This window comes from Symphalangus syndactylus, chromosome 8 (assembly GCF_028878055.3).
Source record: "Symphalangus syndactylus isolate Jambi chromosome 8, NHGRI_mSymSyn1-v2.1_pri, whole genome shotgun sequence".
Classification (NCBI taxonomy): domain Eukaryota; kingdom Metazoa; phylum Chordata; class Mammalia; order Primates; family Hylobatidae; genus Symphalangus; species Symphalangus syndactylus.
In genome coordinates, this window is record NC_072430.2 from 75,763,129 (window position 1) to 75,786,163 (window position 23,035).

Below are 23,035 nucleotides of genomic sequence, written 5' to 3' on the forward strand. Positions count from 1 at the left end.
AGGAGCGCCTCTGCCCGGCCACCCATCGTCTGGGAAGTGGGGAGCGCCTCTGCCCGACCACCCATCGTCTGGGAAGTGAGGAGCGCCTCTGCCCGGCCACCTATCGTCTGGGAAGAAGTGAGGAGCGTCTCTGCCTGGCCGCCCCTTCTGGGAAGTGAGGAGCCCCTCTGCCCGGCCGCCCCATGTCTGGGTAGAAGTGAGGAGCTCCTCTGTCTGGCCGCTCCGTCTGGGAGGTCTATCATGGAGGCCAGAAGCAATGTGGGGGCTGGACGTGGTGGCTCACGCCTGTGGTCCCGGCACTCTAGGGGGCGAGGCGGGTTGATCACTTCGGACTAGGAGTTCGAGACCAGTCTGGCCAACTTGGCGAAACATGAAGAATACAACAGACAAACCAACCAACCAACTCAATGACAACAAAACAGGTCTACCCTGGAGTCATACTCTAATTTTTTCTATTTTCCTCCCTTTCTGATCCTTTATCCCACTTTCTTTTTCTTCCTCTTCCTTCTCCCTCTTCTTTGTCAAATAGAGGATTGAGTTATTATCACTGATCCATATAAAGTCCCTCTCTCATTTATTTTAACTCCCACCCCCATTTCTATTCCCCGACTTCCCATGTGCAACCTTCCTAATATGTTTGATACGCATCTTTTTGTTTGTATGTATTTTTAGAAAATGTTTATTGTTTTTGTATGCAAAAAAAATTAATAAAAAAAAAAAAAAAAAAAAAAATTTTGATCAATCTGGATAGTATAAAATAGCATCCCATTGTAGTTTTAATGTGTGTTTTCTTGTACTAACGATATTAAACTTTTCTATTATTTTTCCTTATCATTTGGATATCCTCTTTTGTGAGGTTTCTGTTCAGGTATTTAGCCAATTTTTCTATCGCATTGCCTGCCTTTTGCTTATAAATTTGCAGAAGTTTATTATATTATATATTCTGGATACAGATCCTCTATTATTTAAATTATTGCAAATATCTCTGCCTATTGTGTAACTTGTCTTTTCACACTCTTAGTGGTATATTTTGATAAAAGTTCTTAAATCTAATGAAGTTTAACTTATTAATCTTTTTCTTTATGACTGTGTTCTGTACTATTTACAAAATCTCTGCCTATCTCCAGATCATAAATAGAATCTCTCGTGTTATCCTCTATAATCTTTCACATTTAGGAACAGGAAAAGACTTTTGTGTATGGTATGGGGTAGTGATTTTTTTTCCTTGTTGAATATCCATCATTAATTTAAAAATTTTAAAAATAGGCCTGGTAGAATTTCAGCCAGCATCAAAAAATTAAAATATAAAACATTTCAGGCACTTAAAAAAATACAAAGATATATTAATACTTTTTCCTCACTTCCCATCCCCTTCTACCTAATGGAAGTAGATGAGGGTAGATTAAGCAGTTGTGTCACATATATGTTTCAGCCCATCTTGGAGTTTGCTTATATGGGCTTCTCATATTTGATAACAGTAATAAGCACAATAACAGCAGTTAACATTTATTGCATGCTTAGCAGGTGTCAGGCTTAATGTAAGTGTATTATTACTCATGTAATTCCCATAATAATCCTATAAAGATATATACTGCTATCCCTATTTATTTATTTATTTGAGACAGGGTCTCCCTCTGTCACTCAGGCTGGAGTGCAGTAGTGTGATCACAGCTGACTGCAGCCTCAAACTCCTGGGCTCAAGCAATCCTCCCACCTCTGTCTCCCAAATAGCTGGGACTACAGGTGCATACTACCATGCCTGGCTAATTTTTTGTATGTTTTTGTAGAGACGGGGTTTCATCATATTGCCCAGGCTGGTCTCAAACTCCTGGGCTCAAAACAATCTGCCCGCCTTGGCCTCTCAAAGTGCTGGAATTACAGGCACAAGCCACTGTGCCTGGCATACTGTCCCTATTTAATAAATGAGGAAACAGAATGAGAGGATGTTACATAATCAGTGGCCAAGCTCTTAACTACTCTCTCCCTCATAACTTGTTTCTAGACTCACAGATTCTCCATCATAAACAAGTATTTTCATAACAACTTTCATAAGGTGAGATAACAAGACATATATCCTTCTTCCTATTTTATATTTAGGTTTCTAACAGATTCATATAAGGGAATACTCTGCATAATAAATGTAAGTAATTATGTACTCCTAATTTGGCAATATAGGAAAAATTACAAGAGAATCAAATCAAGATATCTTCTTCTGGAAGTAACATGGGAACAGTTATGGTTAGCATTACTGTAATTCTGTGAACTAAAGAATGTTAAAAACTGAGTCACTAGGATTGTAGTCTATATGACTGCCTTAGAATGCCTCATAAACCTGAAATATGTTAACTGAGGAACATTTTTTCAAGGCTGAAAATTGAAGAAAGTTTATTCCATTACTTTGGTTGCTATAAGAACTTAAGCATATTTTCATATTATTCTACTTGAGTCCAGCCTGTAGTCCTTACAAAATTTTAAATGTTACAAAGGAAAAAGGAGGATAAATTTAGAATTCTGAAAATAAAATCCATTGATACATACCATTTTACAGAATGAAGGAGCTTGAAGGCTTCTCAGAAATACATGAAGATACTCACTTTGCTAAAGGGAAAACTGAGTCCTAAATAAACTTGTATCAAATCTCAAGGACAGTAAAGATCAGATTTCACAATGGCCATTAGTGGACATTAATCTGAATCCTTAACCTTCACAAATGTGTTTCTATAAAATTCTAATAATTATGTATTATTTCTATTGAGTTCTATTTTCTCAGATTTTGCTCCTATAATAATGTACAGGAAAATATACACTTAAGACTTTAATTTTTATTTCTCTGTACCTAATCCTCAGTAGAAAGACTATCTTCTATGTGACAGGAAACATTAAACATTTTAGCTGAGCGCAGTGGCTCACACACACTGTAATCCCAGCACTTTGGGAGGCCAAGACCAGTGGATTAATGTAAGCTTAGGAGTTTGAGACCAGCCTGGCAAACATGGCTAAACCCGTCTCTACTGAAAAAGAAAATTAGCTGAGCATGGTGGTTGTATGCCTATAGTCCCAGCTATTCAGGAGGCTGAGGTGGGAGGATCACCCAAGCCAGGGAGGTCAGGGCTGCAGTGAACAGTGATTGTGCCTGGGTGACAGAGTGAGACCCTGTCTCCATCAAAAAAAAAAAAAAGTGTCCTGAGACTCTGAGGTTCTTCCTTTGGGGACAATGTAAGAATACCTAAGACCTCTACCAGCTCTCCAGAAATTCTAGATCCCTGTACTATCTCACTGGTTAAGGAAAGGCAGAGAAAGCACTCCCCATCACTCTGGATACCAATCAGAGACCCAGGGAAGAAAAAAATGGTGGTTTTTGTCACTGTCCATTTCCTAAATATCTGACAAGACCCTTGAGGCCACCTATCCCAGCATAAAAGCATCAGCGCTGCCACTGAAGACAGGCAAATCATTTTGAATCTGTCTTAAAAAGAACTCACAGCAGTAGCAAAATTACATCACTTTCCTAAGGATGAAGAAATGTGAAGGATGCAGACTCAGGGTGCCAAAGATTGCAAAACAAGCTTCAGATATGGCCTCTAGGAAAATTGCCAGGGGCAAGAGAGGTGGGTGAATAGAAAAGTAAGCAGCAGAAAAACTGAGGAGGAGAAAATGAGTTGAGACTTTTAAATTCAGTTTACAATGTTTTAAATAAGCTAAATGAAATATTCCCCAATTACAAATATTAAGGAAACTTCCAAGGAGAGCTATACCAATAGACACATGCAACACTGCAAAATATCTTCTTTTGAAATGCAATTTTTCAAAATTCAAGAGCAAATTTTCACAGATGTATATGCTACAAAAAATAAAATTAAATTCAGTAAGAGCTCTCTAAATATTTCAATATGTCTCTTTTTTAATTTTATTAAAAATTTTTCACATTCTTTCCTTTTATTAAATGTAGTTTTATAAAATTTTATTTTAAAAAAATCACTGAATTGAAATAAATCCGAGGACTGTTGTGGGGTTGGGGGAGGGGGGAGGGACAGCATTAGGAGATATACCTAATGCTAAATGACAAGTTAATGGGTGCAGGAAATCAACATGGCACATGGATACATATGTAACAAACCTGCACATTGTGCACATGTACCCCAACACCTAAAGTATAATAAAAAAAAAAAAAAGAAATAAATCCATCTATTTTTAAAGGATCTGAGACCTCATAATGGAAATAAACTTTTTTCTTTTTTTTTTTTAAGACAGGGTCTCACTCTGTTGCCCAAGCTGGAGTGTAGTAGCACAGTCACGGCTCACTGCAACCTCAACTTCCTGGGCTCAGGTGATTCTCCCTCCTCAGCCTCCCAAGTAGCTAGGACTACAGACACACACCATCATACCTGGCTAATTCTTTGCATTTTTTTTTTTGTAGAGATGGGGTTTTGCCATGTTGCCCAGGCTGGTCTGGAACTTCTGGGCTCAAGCAATCTGCCTGCCTCAGGCTCCCAAATGGCTGGCATTACAGGCATAAGCCACTGTGCCCAGCCTGGAGATAAACTTTGATGGCAGCAGATAAGAGTTTTTCTGAGACAAAAGAAGCTAAATTGCAATGAGTTACAACACATTTTAATCTGTAGGAAGCTTTGTTATACATCAAGCAAACAGTTAAAGTATTAACACAAAACGTAGATATAATGGTTTCTTTTCCATTTTCAATTTACTTCAACCTGACTACAAAATGTTCTTGTTCCTTATGTAAAGTAGAACTGTAAATTCTAATTAGTTTCACAGGCAGAATCATCATTCCACGGAGCTCAAGTAGAAGAAAGGTTTCCTAACTAAGTCTTCCCAAAGTGAACTACACTTAAACATATCTTGATGTTTCATTAACACATTTGGTGAAAGTGAACAATAACAGCAAGCCAACCCTGGCTACTCACCAATGTGGCAGCAATGAAGAAAGAGCAGACATAGCCTCTTTCTACAGCATGCACATTTAGTAGCGCTCTCTCTCTCTCTGTCTCTCTCTCTGTATCCTGTCTTCTTTATCCATGCCCTCCCCATGTCGCCTTGCCTAGTATGGCATCACACTCTCCTAGAGAATTATGAGGAACACGGGTTCCATGTCTATTAGAGCAGGAAAGTACCAGGAGGACAATGACTGGCCCTCCTAACCCTTACCCACACACAAAAGCAATGTGATCATCTGCTACCACTGAAACTTCCTAAGTGCTATAGAAGTAGAAGTTTCAACTTAAAACAAGATTTGTTAAAAACTGTTCCATTCCACTCTTCAAGGTAATTTCATGGATTTTCTTTTTCTTACCAAGATAGTATTTGTAAAATCAGAAATGGGACTGTATGAATTTTATGGGACTCAGAAGCTACTGTTTTAATCATTCTTAACATTTATAAAAACCAAAACTAATATTTATCAAAAATGTAATAAGTCAAGGTTTTCTTTTTGGTTTCGCTAATTACTTTTTTTTTTCCTGGCTGTAATCTGTAAGGCACAATCCCAGTGAATGACTTATTTCATTTGAGGGAAGTTTTTTAATTTTAGAAACCCTATAAATATCAGTTTAATGATACAAAGTAAACCTAACACTAATCTTTAAATGTGACGAGGCAAATGAAAAGAATGCTAATTCTAAGGGGAAGGGGGTCAAACCCATGTATGTTTGAACTCTTATTTTCCTTATCTGAACAAAACAAAAAACAAAACACAAACATAAATCTAGTTATCTCATAAAAATATTCTATAGGCTGGGTGTGGTGGCTCACGCATGTAATCCCAGCACTTTGGGAGGCCGAGGCAGGTGGATCACCTGAGGTCACGAGTTTGAGACCAGCCTGCCCAACATGACAAAACCTTGTCTCTACTAAAAACACAAAAATTAGCCAGTTGTGGTGGTGCACGCCTGTAATCCCAGTTACTCGGGAGGCTGAGGCAGGAGAATCTCTTGAACCCAGAATGCAGAGGTTGCAGTAAGCCGAGATCACGCCATTGCACTCCAGCCTGGGCAACACAGCCAGACTCCATCTCAAAAAATATATATATATTCTATAAAAGTGGGGGTAACAGTAGTTCTATAAAGGTAATCTTTAAGCTAAGTAAAGTCTTTCTCTGGAAAGTAATTTTTAATTTTTACAGCATTCAGAAGTTGTCAGCTCCTATTTAGTCTACTAGTTCAGCGTTTTTTTAAGGTGATCATATTTATGAGATTACTCATACCTGTCTCTGAAGTTCTGCCAGGTTGTAAGGTAAGGCCCCCTCAGCCAATGGGGCTATTCTCTCAATATCTGCCAAAGTCAAGCGCCTTCAGGAAAAATATAGGAAAGAATTGTTAGACACTGACAAACTCCTCACACCAAAATCATCTTTTCTCAAAAAAAAAAAAAAAAAGTGAACTATAGTTTAAAATCATTACTTCCCTATTTACACAGATCATTTTAGTGACAAGAAAAACCTTTTAACTCTGTTTTCATCAACAAAAACCAAAAGGCTCCAGAGAAATAATGTGGAGTGCATGAATTTAGTAAGACTCCAGTGATAGATATTAAAATCAAATAATTATTGCCAGAAGCAAAAGTATAAAGGTTGACTGTCCCTACCCACTAAATGTGTCCCCTAAGGATACCTATTTAAAGCACAGGTGCCAAGTATCTGGGAAGGATACATATAAATCTGATAAATACTGGTTGCCTCCAAGGAAAGGAACAAGGGTAGGAGGGAGACTTTTTTTTTTTTCCAACGATATGTTCTTTCCAACCCTTTTGAGTTTTTTTTTTTTTTTGAGACGGAGTCTCGCTCTGTCACCCGCGCTGGAGTGCAGTGGCGCAGTCTCGGCTCACTGCAAGCTCCGCCTCCCGGGTTCACGCCATTCTCCTGCCTCAGCCTCTCTGAGTAGCTGGGACTACAGGCGCCCGCCACCACGCCGGGCTAATTTTTTTGTATTTTTAGTAGAGACAGGGTTTCACTGTGGTCTCGATCTCCTGACCTTGTGATCCGCCCGCCTCGGCCTCCCAAAGTGCTGGGATTACAAGCGTGAGCCACCGCACCCGGCCCCCTTTTGAGTTTTGACCCATTTTTAGGCAGGAGAATAGGGTCTGCAGACGGGGAGCCTTCACTTCAGCCTCTGATTGGTCATGGGCCAAGTCTTCATTTGTGTAGGATGTAACTTCAGCCTCTGATTGGTTGTAGGCTGAGCCTTCACTTCAGCCTCCAATTGATCACGGGCTGAGCCTCCACTTCAGCCTCCTATTGGTTGTGGGCCAAATCTTCATTTAAATAGGGTGTAACCAATAGGAAACCTCTAACGGGTACTTAAACCCCAGAAGATTTGCAAGTAGGGCTCTTGAGCTGCTTGCTCAAGCCTGCTCCTGATCTGTGGAGTATACTTTTACTTCAATAAATCTATGCTTTTGTCTTCTATTGCTTTGTTTGTGCGTTTTGTCCAATTCTTTGTTCAACATGCCAAGAAACTGGACAACTTGTAGTCAAGACCCTCCACTGGTAACATATCTTGGCAAGTCAGCCAGGAGGTAAGCCCAAATTTGGGGATTTATTTTTCTTTGCTTTGCTTTTGCTCTTTTTCTTTTCCTCTCTATTGAGCCTTCATTTGCGGGCACAGGCTGGAGCTATCTCCATGCAGAGCTCCCTCCACTCCACAGAGGGGAACACTTTCTGCTCTCTTTCCCTTTTCCAGCACGGGACCCTCCACAGACAGCAACAAGCATGAAGGTCTCTGGCCAGGTCCACTCTCCCGGGAGACTGAAAGGTATCTCCCGGGAGACTGACCACCACTGCCTGGTTTGGGTGAGGGACCTGAGTCCTTTTCTTTTTTTCAGTCTTTCAGAGGCTGTTGCCTAGTAGATCCTTGGTAATTGAGGGCAACTAGCCAGAGCCACTCTCTGGTGTTACCTGAAGGCCAAGAAGTGAATGGGGATAGCTGCCCTGCCCAGAATGGGGAAGTACTCTTTTCTATCTTTCCTAGTTACAGTCCCTAATCCCTACATGTGATGAAACTGGCAGTGGCAGCTCTTCCAGAACAAACTCACACGTTTCAGTCAACTTAAGCTCTCTTTTCTTATGCCAAATTCTCCTAAGGAGTTAGCTTGTAATGACAAAGGATATCTCTTAAACGTTTTGACTTCCCTTATCCTACTCGATCTATTCAACTTGATGAGGACTTTCGGGGCCCACAATCTTTAGAATACATTCTACATCTTGTTTCTTTTGTCATCACCAGATTATTTTTATAGAATGGCCTGCCCTTACACAGGGTCCACTGTCATGGTGGTGGATTTTTAAACATTCCCTCTCTTGTCGAGGGCCTGAGTGGAATAGCCAACACTATTATTTCATTTTTCATGCTCAAAATCTACCTTTCCCCCGTGAGACTACCTGTAATCCACATGACAAAAGAAATCCATCCAACCTCTAGTTCCTATTATTAAAGTTCATGGCTATCACTTCAGTGGAACAGGAAACCATGGCCTTATCAAATTATATGGATGCTAGAAGTCAAGGCCTTCATCCGGGGACAAAAGGAAAGCTCACAGTGGGTCATCAGTGGTGGAGAGAAGCTTCCCAAAGTGGTACCAGCACCCATCTAAGGTCAGAGACATCTGACAGACTAAGACGGGGCCCTAAAGGGGGACACCCCTGAGGACCCCAATCAAGGCCCAGAGTTTTTCCAGGGGGATGCCCCAGGTAAAATTTGAGTCACCAAATAAGCTAGGTTCTCTTCTTTCTTCCAGACCACTATGGGCAACTCTCCATCCATTCCACCTGATTCCCCACTTGGCTGCATTCTCAACCACTGGAATCAATTTGACCCTGACAATCTAAGGAGAAAACATCTGATTTTTTTTTTTAAGCATAATACTGTATGGTCCCAAAATTAGCTAGACAGCCGGGAATAATGGGGAGTCAATGGAAGTCTTAATTACAACATCATCCTGCAATTAGACCTGTTTTGCAAAAGGCAGTGTAAATGGTCAGAAATCCCATATGTGCAGGCCTCCATGGCCCTATATCAAAACCCAACCATCTGCAAAACTCTCAGAACCTGCCCCAAAAGGCAGGTTCTAAGGCAGAACTGGATATTGTGGATGACCTCCTTTTCGCAGGGCCACCTGTCTCTCAGGGGCAATGGCAACCACCCCCATATAACCCCTTGCCAAGTGTTTCTGAGGCTCAAACCCAAGAGCTAAAACCAAGGGCCCTGCTAAGTCCCCCTAACATTCACAGGGGAACACCCTATTCAACTACCTCTATAGCCCTGCTATCCCTTAGGGAAGTAGCAGAAGCCGAGGGGCTGGTCTGAGTGTAGGTCCCCTTCTCCATAAATGACATACAACAATGTAAAGAAAAAGCTAGGAAGCTATTCAGAGAACCCCAGAAAATTTGCAGATAGGTTCCAAGCTTTGACCTTAGCCTTTTGTCTCTCATAGAGAGACGTTCAATTCATTCTAGCAATTTGTTGCACCCCCTTGGAAAAGGAATGAATCTTTGAGGCCACTTGCCGAGAAGTAGACAATTTATTTGCTCAAAACCCTCAGGGTAATCGCCCAGGCCCAGACACAGTCCCCGCTACTGATCCTAACTGGGACTATAACACCCCCATGGGAGTGAACAACTGGGCCAAATTTCTTAAGGCTCTCCTTGGAGGAATGAAAAAGGGAATAACTAAAGCAGTAAATTACGATAAAGTAAGGGAGGTTGCACAAGGCAAGGAGGAAAATCCAGCCATGTTTTATGGCAGGCTGGAGGAAGCCTTTAGAAAATATACCAATCTGGATCCTTCCTCTCCTGAAGGCAGTGTTGAGCCCTCTTTTGTTCCTAGTATTACTACCTTCAGTATGAACTCTCTTGTTAGTTATTACTCCGTTTAGAAGTTTGTACATTTTACTGACTACTTTATAGAAACAAATAATCTATATTGCATCATTTTCAAGCCCACAGAAATGTATAAGCCCTATAATCTTGACACATTTCAATTATGTTTAACATGTAATTCAATTATGTTTTACAAGCATGTAAAACACTACTGATATATGTAAGAATATGTATAAATACCACTAGATAACTTATTTTGAAGAGATATTCTCTAAATTTTTGTTCACAGTAGATTGACTGCAGTTTCTTAGGTATGTTTCTCAATATACTTTCTCAATGTTTTAAAGCATATAGAAATTTGAATACTGTTTAACCTCATGTACCCCTTTGTTTACAGGTTGCTTTATATACATGTATTTTTTCTTCCTTTTTTTTTTTCTTGAGACGGAGTCTCACACTGTTGCCCAGGCTGGAGTACAATGGCGCAATCTCAGCTCACTGCAACCTCCACCTCCTGGGTTCAAGCAATTCTCCTGCCTCAGCCTCCAGAGTAACTGGGATTACAGGCGCACACCACCACACCTGGCTAATTTTTTGTATTTTTAGTAGAGACGGGGTTTCACTATGTTGGCCACACTGGTCTCGAACTCCTGACCTCATGATCTGCCCACCTTGGCCTCCTAAAGTGCTGGGATTACAGGTGTGAGCCATCACACCCAGCCAGGTTGTTTAATATTTCTGAGGATTAAAGACATCATGGCTCCCTTTAAGATTCAGTAATATTAATAAAATGTGAGATATATAGGGTTAGAATCCAACACTAAATTGCCAAGGAAAATTGTTAAATTATACAGCTGTAGAACAGGAAATGAAACCCAGGTTGTAAGCTCTGAGGGGGCAGGAAACCTGTTGGTGAAGTACACCATGAGCTACCACACAAGTGCATCAGTGACTGAGCAGTGAGCTGCAGAGCCTAGCTGTATATGAACGTGAATTTTTAAACTGCATTGTGCCTCAGTTTATCCATCTTTAAAACAAAGTTTTGTTTTTCTTCTCAGTTGACTGGACTATTTCCTCGGTCTATCTTCTTGCCACTCTTGATGCCCATGAAAGGACCTAAGGGAGCCTGGGACTCCTTGGGAAAAACAGAAGGTGCCACAGACCCCATTTTAGGAGAAACCCCTGTTTTCCTCATGGAACCCCAAGAACTGTAGGCAGACAGGTCCCTCTCAAAAATCTAAGGCTCTGCTCAGTTTTGCATCACATTACCTGACCTTTTTGACTTTTGGGAGCATCAGAAATTACTTTAGTAGGAAAGAGAGATATAAAGAAAGTTATAGCTATGAAGATGTATTTATGATAAGGAAGGTTATGAAGAAAAGAAATTTTATATGAGAAAGAATCTTGTATGGCAAATTCTTGTCCTAAAGTAGAATGCCTAATTACTTAGGAAACAGGGAAATATAGGACAAGTCAGAAAGTCTAAGCACGTCATAGATGGTCTGTGGAAGTTGTGATAGGGTTCATAAAGTGGGAATGAGGCTGGGCCCAGTGGCTCATGTCTGTAATCCCAGCACTTTGGGAGGCCAAGGTGGGCAGATCATCTGAGGTCAAAAGTTTGAGACCAGCCTGGCCAACATGGCCGTCTCTACTAAAAATACAAAAATTAGGCAGGCATAGTGGTACACACCTGTAGTCCCAGCTACTCAGGAGGCTGAGGCACAAGAATTGCTTGAACCCGGGAGGCGGAGGTTGCAGTGGGCTGAGATCATGCCACTGTACTTCAGCCTGGGCAACAGAGCAATACTCTGTCTCAAAAAAAAAAAAAAAAAAATTAAAGGGAAAGAAAAACTTAACAACAGCTAGATCTTCCCCTGTCTACAACTGTTGTGTGTGTGATGTTTATATAAAGGAGCTCTAATTAATTGGCTTAAAATCTACACCCTAGAGATTAACCCTTCACATGATCATGTAAGCTATGCAGTTACCCAGACTGTATCATTTGGTAAACCTGTATGGTTTCATGGAAACCATTCCTAGTTCAGGGCACTTTAAAGGACACACAGTCTAAGTACTGCCAAGATAGGCCCAGTAGCTGTGTTCACATTTTCCCTTGGGAAAAACTATACTAATCCTGAGACACCTAGTTGTCTTTTGGTTCCCCAGTACGAAAATACCTCTAGGTGGTTGCTGGTGGACACTAAGTGTAACCACCTCCACTGGAAAAATGCTGCTGGGGCAACTCAGAATACTTCCCAAGGTCCTTTCCAGCCTTTAACCAGGGCCACCTTAGCAGGGACCTTAATCACTTGGGAAAGTGAAAACAACAAACCCATATGTTCACCATAGACAACAATTTTTGTCTTAAAAAACAAAGATCCTTTTTCCTGTATGGAACTAGTTGTACTTATGTTTATCAGCCAACTGGATTGGAACCTGTACACTTGTATATTTACCCCCTTAAAATCAACACAGCTCCCAATAACCAGTCTCTCATTATACCTTTAACTGCAACTGCCAAGCACAAATGAGCCATCCAACTCATATCCCTTTTGGTAGGGCTAGGAATAACTGCAGGAATAGCAACAGGAGTTAGTGGGCTTCCAACTTCCCTATCCTATTACCAATGCTCATCCAAGGATCTTTCAGACAGCTTGGAAGACACTGCCCAAAGTATTCTCACCTTATAAAATCAAATAGACTCCTTGACAGCAGTCACTTTACAAAATAGAAGGGGACTGGATCTTCTAACTGCTCAAAAAGATGGCTTATGTCTTTTCCTATAAGAATGTTGTTTTTATATCAACCAATCAAGATTAGTAAGGGATGCCACTCGAAAATTAGCTGACAGGACTTCTAAAATATAACAACAGCTGTCCACATCATAAGGCTCCTGATCAAGGACACTAAGCTGGGCTTCATGGCTCCTTCCCTTGGCCAGCCCATTGTTAATAATTATACTTGCATTGACTTTTTGGACCATGTTTGTTAATCTTTTTACCAGATTATTTCTTCTCACCTAGAGACGATTATGAGCTTCAAATGATCATGCAGCAGGGCTTCTAGTTCCAGATGATGATGCCCGCCCTGGCCACCAAGAAGTCACCCTATCTCCACTAGACAGAGCAGTGCTAGAGTTTCATGGTCCCCAATAGGTAGGGACTGTGCCCCAATCAGCATGAAGTAGTTACAGAAGAAAGACTATTGGTCCCTCTGCCTCCCATAAAGATTTATGAAGATCACATCTCTCAGGGGGAAATGAGGCAGAAGAACAGTTTATTTGAATAGTTTACAATATAAATTCCAAGAGAAAAAGACAAGCAGATGTAACAGAGGAGAAGAAAGAAACACAGGAAGGGTCTGGACTCAGGGAGCCTTCACTTCAGTCTCTGACTGGTCACAGGCCAAGTCTTCATTTGCATAGGGTATAACTTCACTTCAGCCTCTGATTGGTTGCAGACCGAGACTTCAGTTCAGCCTCCAACTGGTCATGGGCCAAGTCTTCATTTGCATAGGTAACTTCACTTCAGCCTCTGGTCACGGGCCAAGGCTTCATTTACATAGGGTGTAACCAACAGGAAACCTCTAAAGGGTACTTAAACCCCAGAAGATTTGCAACCAGGGCTCTTGAGCTGCTTGCTCGAGCTCACTCCCACTCTGTGGAGTGTACTTTCTTTTCAATAAATCTATGCTTTTGTCTTCTGTTGCTTTGTGTGTTTTGTCCATTTCTTTGTTCAACATGCCAAGAACGTGAACAACTCATAGTCAAGACCCTCTACTGGTAACAATGTGAATGCACTATTGTTTCCCAAAACCTTAAATTCCATGAACTAGCTATAAGGTCACTTTACATCCAGTTTTGAGAACTATTTTTTGAAATGTGTCATCATGAAGGAAGATCAAAACCTTTGTTTAAAATTGTGAATTACAAGCCGGGCGCAGTGGCTCACGCCTCTAATCCCAACACTTTGGGAGACCAAGGCGGGTGTATCATCTGAGGTCAGGAGTTCAAGACCAGCCTGGCCAACATCGTGAAACCCTCTCTCTACTAAAAATACAAAAATTAGCTGGGCATGGTGACGTGCACCTGTAGTTCCAGCTACTCAGGAGGCTGAGGCAGGAGAATCGCTTGATCCCAGGAGGCAGAGGTTGTGGTAAGCCAAGATTGCACCACTGAACTCTGGCCTGGGCAGCAGAGCGAGACTCTGTCTCAAAAACAAAACAAAACAAAACAAAACAAAAACAGCCATAAGTCCCATTTCCCACAGATCCTTCTGGATGCCCATAGACAAGGGTTTTTCTTTTGGATTTGCGTGTGCTTTGTTCTTTTACATTTATAAAGTAAAGGCATAAAACATCTGAGCTTGTCTATGATGGTAACTCTGATGACAATGTCATAGGCATATCTCAAGAAAATGATACTCTCGGCCGGGCGCAGTGGCTCATGCCTGTAATCTCAGTACTTTGGGAGGCCAAGGTGGACGAATCAGGAGGTCAGGAGTTCGAGACCAGCCTGACCAACATGGTGAAACCCTGTCTCTACTAAAAATACAAAAATTAGCTGGGTGTGGTGGCAGGCACCTGTAATCCCAGCTACTCAGGAGGCTGAGACAGGAGAATCACTTGAACCTGGGAAGCGGAGGCTGCAGTGAGCCGAGATCATGCCACTGCACTCCAGCCTGGGTGACAGAGAGAGACTCCATCTCAAAAAAAAAAAAAAAAAAAAAAAAGAAAGAAAGAAAATGATACTCTCCAACACAAAATGGCATATACCATTTAGTGAAGGACCATTTACAGTGAACCAAAAAGATTACAAGATTCTTCCATGTATCTTAGTCTATGTTATAAAGTTAAGAATTTGGGCAAATTTCCACAAATCTCTTGAAATTCGTAACATCTCCAGACAGCCCAGATTAAATCAATCTTTTTCCCTCCCTTTCTTCTTCTCACTTCCCTTCTCTTCTCTGTCAGATTTCTTTCTTCTCTCATTTCCCTCTCTCATTCACCTCAACCCCTTATTCCTATCTCACCTCACTCCTGCCTTCGCTTCCCTCCCCTTTCCTTCCCTTCCTTTCTTCTCTCCCTTGTTCTCTCCTTTTCCCTCCCTCCATCTTCTCCCTCTATCTGTCTTTGTGTGTTTCTTTCCTGTCCTTTGTTACATCTGCTTGTCTTTCTTGGAATTTATATTCTGAATATAAACTATTCAAATACATGGAAAAAACTCATGTTAGAATGAACTAAAAGGACACAACTGCTTCATATTTTAGAACTACTCTATAATAAATATCATGAAGAATTATTGAAATACTTACCCTGAAGCATTATATAAGTCTGCAAGCTGATACAGAATATCAATTTCTAGTGGTGTGACTTGTCCATAGCGTATGGCACTCTGGGCAAATTCCTCTGGAACAGAGAAAAAAAAAAGTTAAAATCTTGAATGATTCTTAATATATAACAAAGTTCTACCTTCACCAACTATAATATAACCTGAAAGCTATAGGCATTTTAGTATCATTTTTAAAATCTAAAATTGAATTTAAATATTTAAGTTCAACTATACAAGAATACGCATTTCTGAAGGCTGGTAAAAGATAAAATGTTAAGATGGTAAAACAGCAAAACAGATGAATTAACTTCAAGAATAAAACAATCTCTTTAGAATCTCCTCTTATCTTGCTTATTCACTTCGGACTCCAGAGTTATAATACAAAAAAAGTGGGTGTTCTCCAGTCATTCAAAACATCCTAATACCACTCACCAAAAGGAGTAGGCTTGCCCATCTTTCTGTGGCAACTCCTTCCTAGTACAAACAAGCTGCTGCCACAGTGCCACTGACCTGTTTGACAGATTGGGCCAAGGTTCTTTTCAAAACTGTCAAAGCCACTTTTCCATTCCTGACCTCAGTATCACATTAAATCCACCTGGATTTTTGGAGCCCAAGTAAAGCATACATACACATGGTAACATACTTTCTAGATCTGGCTTTAGAGTGGTAAGCTTAGATCAACATCATGCCTCAATGAAGAAAAGTGAAAATGCTGAGATTCTTATTTATGTATATTTTAAAATCTTACCCTTTGTGACTTCAACATCTTTCCTTGTGCCAGCTAGAGTGCTATATATCTTACGAACAAGCTCCATGTTATTCAGTAAGGAGTTAAATGCATTGAAGTAGGAGAAGCTAACCTGGTGTGAGATACTTCCTCCAGCTGCCTAGAAAATGACAACACAAAAAGTTTAAAAAACAAACAAAAACAAAAACACATTTATGGACACTAGACTTTTCTCAAAGAGGATCCAAAGGAGTCTTCACTATTAAAATTATGTTAACAATCAGTCCATAAATACAAGGAAAGTATCACACTGAAACAGTGCACTGCATGCCCTCAGGGAAGTCTATGTAATTTAGGTTTTAAGGAAGAAAGCAACATCTGGAAGTTGGACTTCTTGGTTCATCAACCTATAAGGTCAAAAACAACAAATATAATTATCACAGATCAAAACAATAGTTATTTAAACAGGATCTTCAAGACCCTCAACCGTGAAACTCATGCTAGTCCTGGATAAAGAAAACATCATTGTACAATCTATGGAACACTTTTTAACCTTGTTTTTTTCCTTCATACACATACACAAAAACCAACTGTTGACTTTAAATTTTAAGACAATTTTATTACATCAACTTTTCCTAATTTTTAAGGCCATTGTTATAATTAAAATACTTAACAGCCTGTGCTAAACTCTAAATTTGGATCACGAAGGGTACAATTATCAAAACCTTCAAAAAATGCAGAAAATCTGGAGAGAATTTATTCACTATTGAGTTATGTCTTCAATGGAATAGTGCAAAAGAGGCTCTCTCATGCCTGAGATGGGGGGCAACATGGCCTTCATTACCTTTGCAGGATGAAGAGGTAATTTGTTCTCTGCCCACCACTTGGACATAAACTCAAAAGAGAATATTTTGCATAGTTTGCAAAAGCCTCATTTCCAATCCAGAAGTCAGAGGAACCCATATGATTGAAAACATTCTCCTTTAAAAATGCAAAGAAATGCTTATGTAAATACCAATGTGACAACTTTAATCATAAAGGTCTATTACAAATAGTGTAGGTAATGATGAGCAAATATATCCCACCCCACCACCCCTCACACACATGCCTTAACCTAAATACAGTTTATATTTGTGTTAGCCTGAATTTGGATACCAGCAACCCAAAAGCTGGACTCAAATTATTTCATATAATCCTCTGAGGATTAGAATTGGCTTTTGGTAAACTGAGGCTATTATAGTAGGTCTACCTAACCTAGTTGGAAAAGATTAAATGAGCCCCTCCCTCTAGGGTTCTCTCCCCTTCTCCCTCCTTCCCTCCCTTTCTCTCTTTCTCTCTCCCTTTATCCCTTTCTTTCCTTCTTTCATCTTTTTGGTTGGGGTATGAGGTGAGGGCAGGGGAGTGGGGGATGGTGTCAAGGAGGTGAAACGTGTAGGAGAAAGTGACATGCTCCATGTTCAGATTCACTGAAGAAAAAGAACAGAAGTTGATCTTTCTACCCCTGTCTAAATCAGGGATAATGATCTTCAGCTGAAACAACAAAGGCACTCATTGGCTTCCCTCCATTCAAAACAAGCAGTAATCAAAAACTTATACATAAGTACAATGCATAGACAAGAAAACGGGTAAGTGAGGAAAGTTTCACCACTCTATGTGAGGAAGTGGATGACATGAGTTTGCTATTGGTCCAGATGATTATTTTATAGAGATTAGCAGTTTGACAGAACAAAAAACTATGTCTGGTGCATACAGACTGAATGCACAGGTGAAGGGGCAGAGAGAGGAGTGAGCCACAGAGGCTGATGGCCACATATTTCCTCCATACCTTCTGCCATGGGCATGGTTATTAATACAGTGCAGAAGCCAGTGACGATCCCTCCAGCAGACAGCACCCTGAAGGCAACAAAGGAAGGAGCCATCTTTATAGCAAGACCTTGGCAGCCTGGTGGTGTGGAAAGAGGCCAAGATGAAGGCAGTAGTGTCTGGGAGAGTTACTGCCCACTGGAAAAAGTAATTGCTCACCCTTGTCTATAAACTCTTGTTTCCCTTGAACTGGACTCTGTAAATGGAAATAAACAATTTGGAAATACATGAGAGCAAGATGGTGGCTCTGAATAAAACTATGATCTGGAAAAAGATAACTTACCATCACCGCTACCTCCATTACACACACACATACATACATTCACATACACACACATGCACATACACACATGCACACACACACACACACACCTGTTTACTTTCTACCAATCAAGCATGAAATTTGAATAGTTGAGAGTCATATGAGTCCCTGGAGGCAATCCAGGACTCAATGGATCAAAAGGTTTGAGGAAATAGAAAGTTAAAGAATTTGCTTTTTACTTACTGAAACTAAGTTCTCCTCCACAAAAGGAGTAAGCATGTGAGATCTAATGGTAACCATGATGTCACTGAAATCCAGACCAGAAATCATGCCACTTTTGCTTTTGTCTTTGAGTGCAAAGGCTTGTCTTGCATGTTCCAATTGCAGCTCCTGTGAGGAAATTAGAAATAGGGCATTAAGCTGGTTAAACACATTCCAAGTACATGGTTTGGAAAGGAAGGAAGGACAGATATCCTTCCCACACATGTACTTACTACAAAACAAACAATGCACAAATCTGAATTTACAACAAAGCTTTTAATTTCTTTCAAAATGAATGCACTTTCTTAAAAATGTACTACATATTACTCCTCAGGAAAAAGAATGAATGAGAGCACATCAATAAGGTAGGAAAAAATAACCCTTAGATTTTACTTGACAAATTTTCATTACTGAAAACAGAGAACAACGTTTTTGGTGCTTCATTTCAGCCTTTAAAATATACAGTAATTTATCTCTCCTGCTTGAAGGCTTACCTGTCATCAAAGAGTACTTCATGAATTAAGAGTTTAGATTCATTTTCAGTTTTTCAATTTTAAATGTTGCAATCAAAGTCTCTCCCTCTCTCATTCTATAAATGAATTAGAGACCATTTTTTCAAACAAATTTTTCAAATAAACTCAGTGAGAAACTCTACTAACTGGTAAGTGCAATACTCAGTCATTCTAAAATGAAAGTCAGGAATAACAAACTGCAAAAGTAGTGTTCAGCTATCACTGGCTCTGGGCACCGTTACTTATAAACTGTTAAGACAGTCCAGAATATCTCTGAACTTTTGAACTATTGGGCAACCAAACTTTGTAATAAGTGATATCCACAAAAACAACAAAATGTTCCAGTAATCCCCTGTGTACTAGACAAAAGTCAAAATCAGAGCATTTCTGCTGTGGGGATCCATGACTAAATGCAAGAAACTTGTTAGCAAACACAACAATGGTGCTGCTATTGGATGCTACCGTCACACTCTTTGCAATTCTGTAAATAATAGTCATATCTAAGTATATACATATTATTTAAAGATTACATAATTTTCATTCACATTTACTCATCAAAGACTACAAATTAATGTTGCTTTACCTTTTCATGACATTAAAAGTAGTTTTTATAGAAGTCGCATCATTTTTATTTAATTATATTTTCCTATGGACTTGTGATAATTCATTCCATTTTCCCATGACCTCAGCTCCAACCACTTCACCCTTCAAATGAGTGGGAATTTTCAATCCAACTACATCATTATATGGATTGAAATTGGTCCCCATGGCAAAGATATTCCTAAATAGCATCAAAAGTAGACACAGGTTCACTCCCTATCTTATGTACCTTTTTCTTTCCTTCTACCTCTTTTCTATCTCTTTCTTATGTCTGTCTTCCCTATATGTCTTAATCTCCCAGAAATATCAAATGGTAGCCATGGGTACAATTTAGCCTTATTAATAACACTCAGTACTAAAGAAGATGTGGACCTTTACCTTCAAGATGAAGCAGAATACTCACTGAAGGAGTAGTGTTGGTAGAATAGACTGTCTGTTTTCTATAAGGTCAACAGTTAAAGGACTCTTATTTGTCTTTTAAAGATACATATTTGAAGGATCACAGATGAAAAACTCATAGAGTATGTGCATCTGGCTTCCAAATGATCCTGCAGGAGGCAGGGTAGAGGGTATAGATAAAAAAGATTGGCCAAGAAGTGGTAATTATTGAAGGTGGTTATAGAAAGGTCCAGGAGGTTCATTACACTATTCTTTCTATTGGCCAAGAAGTGGTAATTATTGAAGCTGGTTATAGGTCCAGGAGGTTCATTACACTATTCTTTCTACTTTTAAGTATATTTGAAGTCTTCCAAAATAAAAAGATATAAAAAAATAAAATTAATGACTTAAAAATGAGAAGTTAAACACAGAAAAAAAGGAGTTACATATATGTGACTCTCAGTTTATACACTGTAATTAAAACATCAGGGTATAATAGATACTGTAAAATAGCCTCTGTAAATACAAGGAAAACAGTGAGAGAGAGAGAAAGTAATCTTTGGAAGAATCTTAAACACTAGTCAGGCAGACATTTCCTTTTTTAAAAAAGTCAGCTCTCAAATGCATATATTTTCAACTTTTCAAGTTTGAGAATTTTATAAGGTGAGTTAGATAAGCACTAACAGGGAAAAGAGTTAGAACAAGCACTGGCATCTCCAAATACCCACACCTAAAGCCCATAGTTTCAAATCTGTGATCATCCAAATGAAGAAAAACAAAACTGTGGGCTTATAAAAGGTAAAATAAATAAATCCTGGGTTAAAAAGGTAGGTAGGTAGGTAGGTAGGTGGATAGGAGAACTAAAGGAAAGATAAAGAAAGGCAGTTATGCTGAAGGGAGAGATCCTATGCCCTTGAAAATGCATTTCATCTAATTATGAGATGAAAATTAGCAGAGCTTCAGAAACAGTGTGACTTTGGATGAGACTGAACTTGTACATTTAACTCCACCGTCCTCCAAAACTCCACTCTCCACTCAAATAACAATAAAAGAACAAAACAAAATAAAACAGAAACGCAAGGACAAAGACAACAGAAAAGGAGAAGATGGCAACTATATTTTTAAGATCAGAAAGCAGAAAAGCAAATGACAACTGACTTCATGGACTCAAAAAAACTAAGCAGAAAAAGACAAAAAGGAAGCCAATGTACATGACAGGACCCCCAAAAGATTCAGTTATTAGCTGCATTGGTACCTCTGGAAGTGATGGTGAAGATGGAGCTGAAAACAAGGGGCTTAGCTGGATGTCTGTTTAAGAAGCAGTTAGTTACCTGCCTTACTCCAAATAAGGCCTCCACCCTTTCCCAACCTTGGCAGAAGACTAGAGGTCTACTGTCTGAGGAGTTTAACAGAGGATCTCTGAACCAGCATAGACCACACACAGTTGAGAGGGAGAATACTACAGTGAAAAAAGGTAGTAAACTGAAAGTCCTTCTGCAAAATTGAACATTGAGACCTCCAACTACTTATTACTCAGCAACCAAAACATTAAAAGCCAGATCTAATATTCCAGATTGGAGACTAGATAATTTTTCCCTGATTCCCAAACCCGAAATAAAAGACCTAGCCTAGGCAACATGGCAAAACCCCATCTCTACAAAAAATACAAAAAATTAGGCGGGCATGGTGGCACACGCCTGTAGTCCCAGCTATTCAGGAGAGGATCGCTGGAACCTGGGGAAGTCAAGGCTACAGTGAGCCATGATCCTGTCACTGCACTCCAGCCTGGGGGACAGGGCAAGACTCTGACTAAAAAAAAAAAAAAAAAAAAAATAGAGAAGAAGGAAAACAGAGACCCAAACAAAGAGTAAAAATAAATAAATAAATGTGGAGAAAGCAGACACCATGCAAGAAGAAAACTTTAAAAAAGCAACAAAGAAACCTGTCTTTAATATCTTTGAAGAAGTGAAAGAAAAGAGTGCATCCATGAAACAAGAACAGTATGCTATTTTTTAAAAGGAATATTCAGAAAACCAAAAAGAGCTCTTGAAAATTAGAAATACAGCAGAAATAGAAAACAGAAGGCTCAGAAGGAAAATAGGAGAGAAAAGAAAACTAAAAGGTCATAAATGTAACATTTAATAGTCCTAGAAACTAAGAAAATAGAATAAGAAAAGTAATAAAATTTTCAAGAATTGAAGGACATAAGCTTCCAGATTAGAAAAGCCCAATGAATGAAGAGCCCAGACCAATGAATAAAAATAAACTCACACCAAGGAATACCATCGTGAAATTTCATAAACACCAAAGAAAAGAAAAAATATTAAAACACTCCAGAGTCAGAGTGGAAAAAGTTTCAAGACTAAATTAAGAATGAGAATGGCACTGTGGCAACACTGGAAACTAGAAAACAAAAGAGCAATGCTTTCAAAATTATAAGGAAAATAAACTCCTACTAGAATTCAATAACCAGCCAAACTATCTTAGCATAATGGTGGAACAAGAGGGGTTTGTTTGTTTGTTTGTTTGTTTGTTGGAGATGGAGTCTCACTCTGTCACCCAGGCTGGAGTGCAGTGGCCTGTCCTTGGCTTACTGCAACTTCTGCCTCCCAGGCTCAAGAGATTCTCCTGCCTCAGCCTCCCAAGTAGCTGGGATTACAGGCGCCTGCTACCACACCTGGCTAATTTTTGCACTTTTAGTAGAAACGGGGTTTCACCATGTTGGCCAGGCTGATCTTGAACTCCTGACCTCAAGTGATCAGCCCGCCTTGGCCCCACAAAGTGCTGGGATTACAGGCGTGAGCCAAAACACCCGGACTGTTTGTTTTTTGAGACAGTGCTCACTCTGTCACCCAGGCTGGAGTGCAGTGGTGGGATCATGCTTCACTGCAGCTTCTCCCTCCCTGGGCTCAAGTGATCCTCCCACCTCACCTCCCGAGTAGCTGGGACTATAGTCGTGTGCCACCACACCTGGCTAGTTTTTGTATTTTTTGTAAAGATGGCATTTTGCCATGTTGCCCAGACTGGTCTCGAACTCCTGGGCTCAAGCGATCTGCCTACCTTGGCCTCCCAAAGTGCTAGGATTACAGGTGTGAGCCACTGCCCTCAGCCGGAACAAGAGGTTTTTACATATGAAAAGTCTCAAAAAAATTTTATTCCACTTTCCTCAAGAAGCCATTGCAGGAAGTATTCTACCAAAAATAAGTAAACCACAATAAAAGAAGAGATAAAATGCACAAACAGGAGGTTCAACGTAACAGAACAGCAAATGGAT

General features: G+C 39.9%; 1 protein-coding gene across 2 annotated transcripts in view; it reads right to left on the reverse strand.

Annotated features, from left to right (window-relative positions):
- SLC25A12 (solute carrier family 25 member 12) overlaps positions 1-23,035 on the reverse strand; it is a 238,474-nt gene that overhangs the window by 39,044 nt on the left and 176,395 nt on the right. For both annotated transcript variants that reach the window (XM_055289716.2, XM_055289717.2), the window contains exons 6-9: positions 18,254-18,400; positions 15,907-16,045; positions 15,142-15,235; positions 6,221-6,305 (exon numbers count right to left, since the gene is read on the reverse strand). In XM_055289716.2, the coding sequence (XP_055145691.1) occupies positions 6,221-6,305; positions 15,142-15,235; positions 15,907-16,045; positions 18,254-18,400 (465 nt within the window). The remainder of the gene's footprint in view (positions 1-6,220; positions 6,306-15,141; positions 15,236-15,906; positions 16,046-18,253; positions 18,401-23,035) is intronic.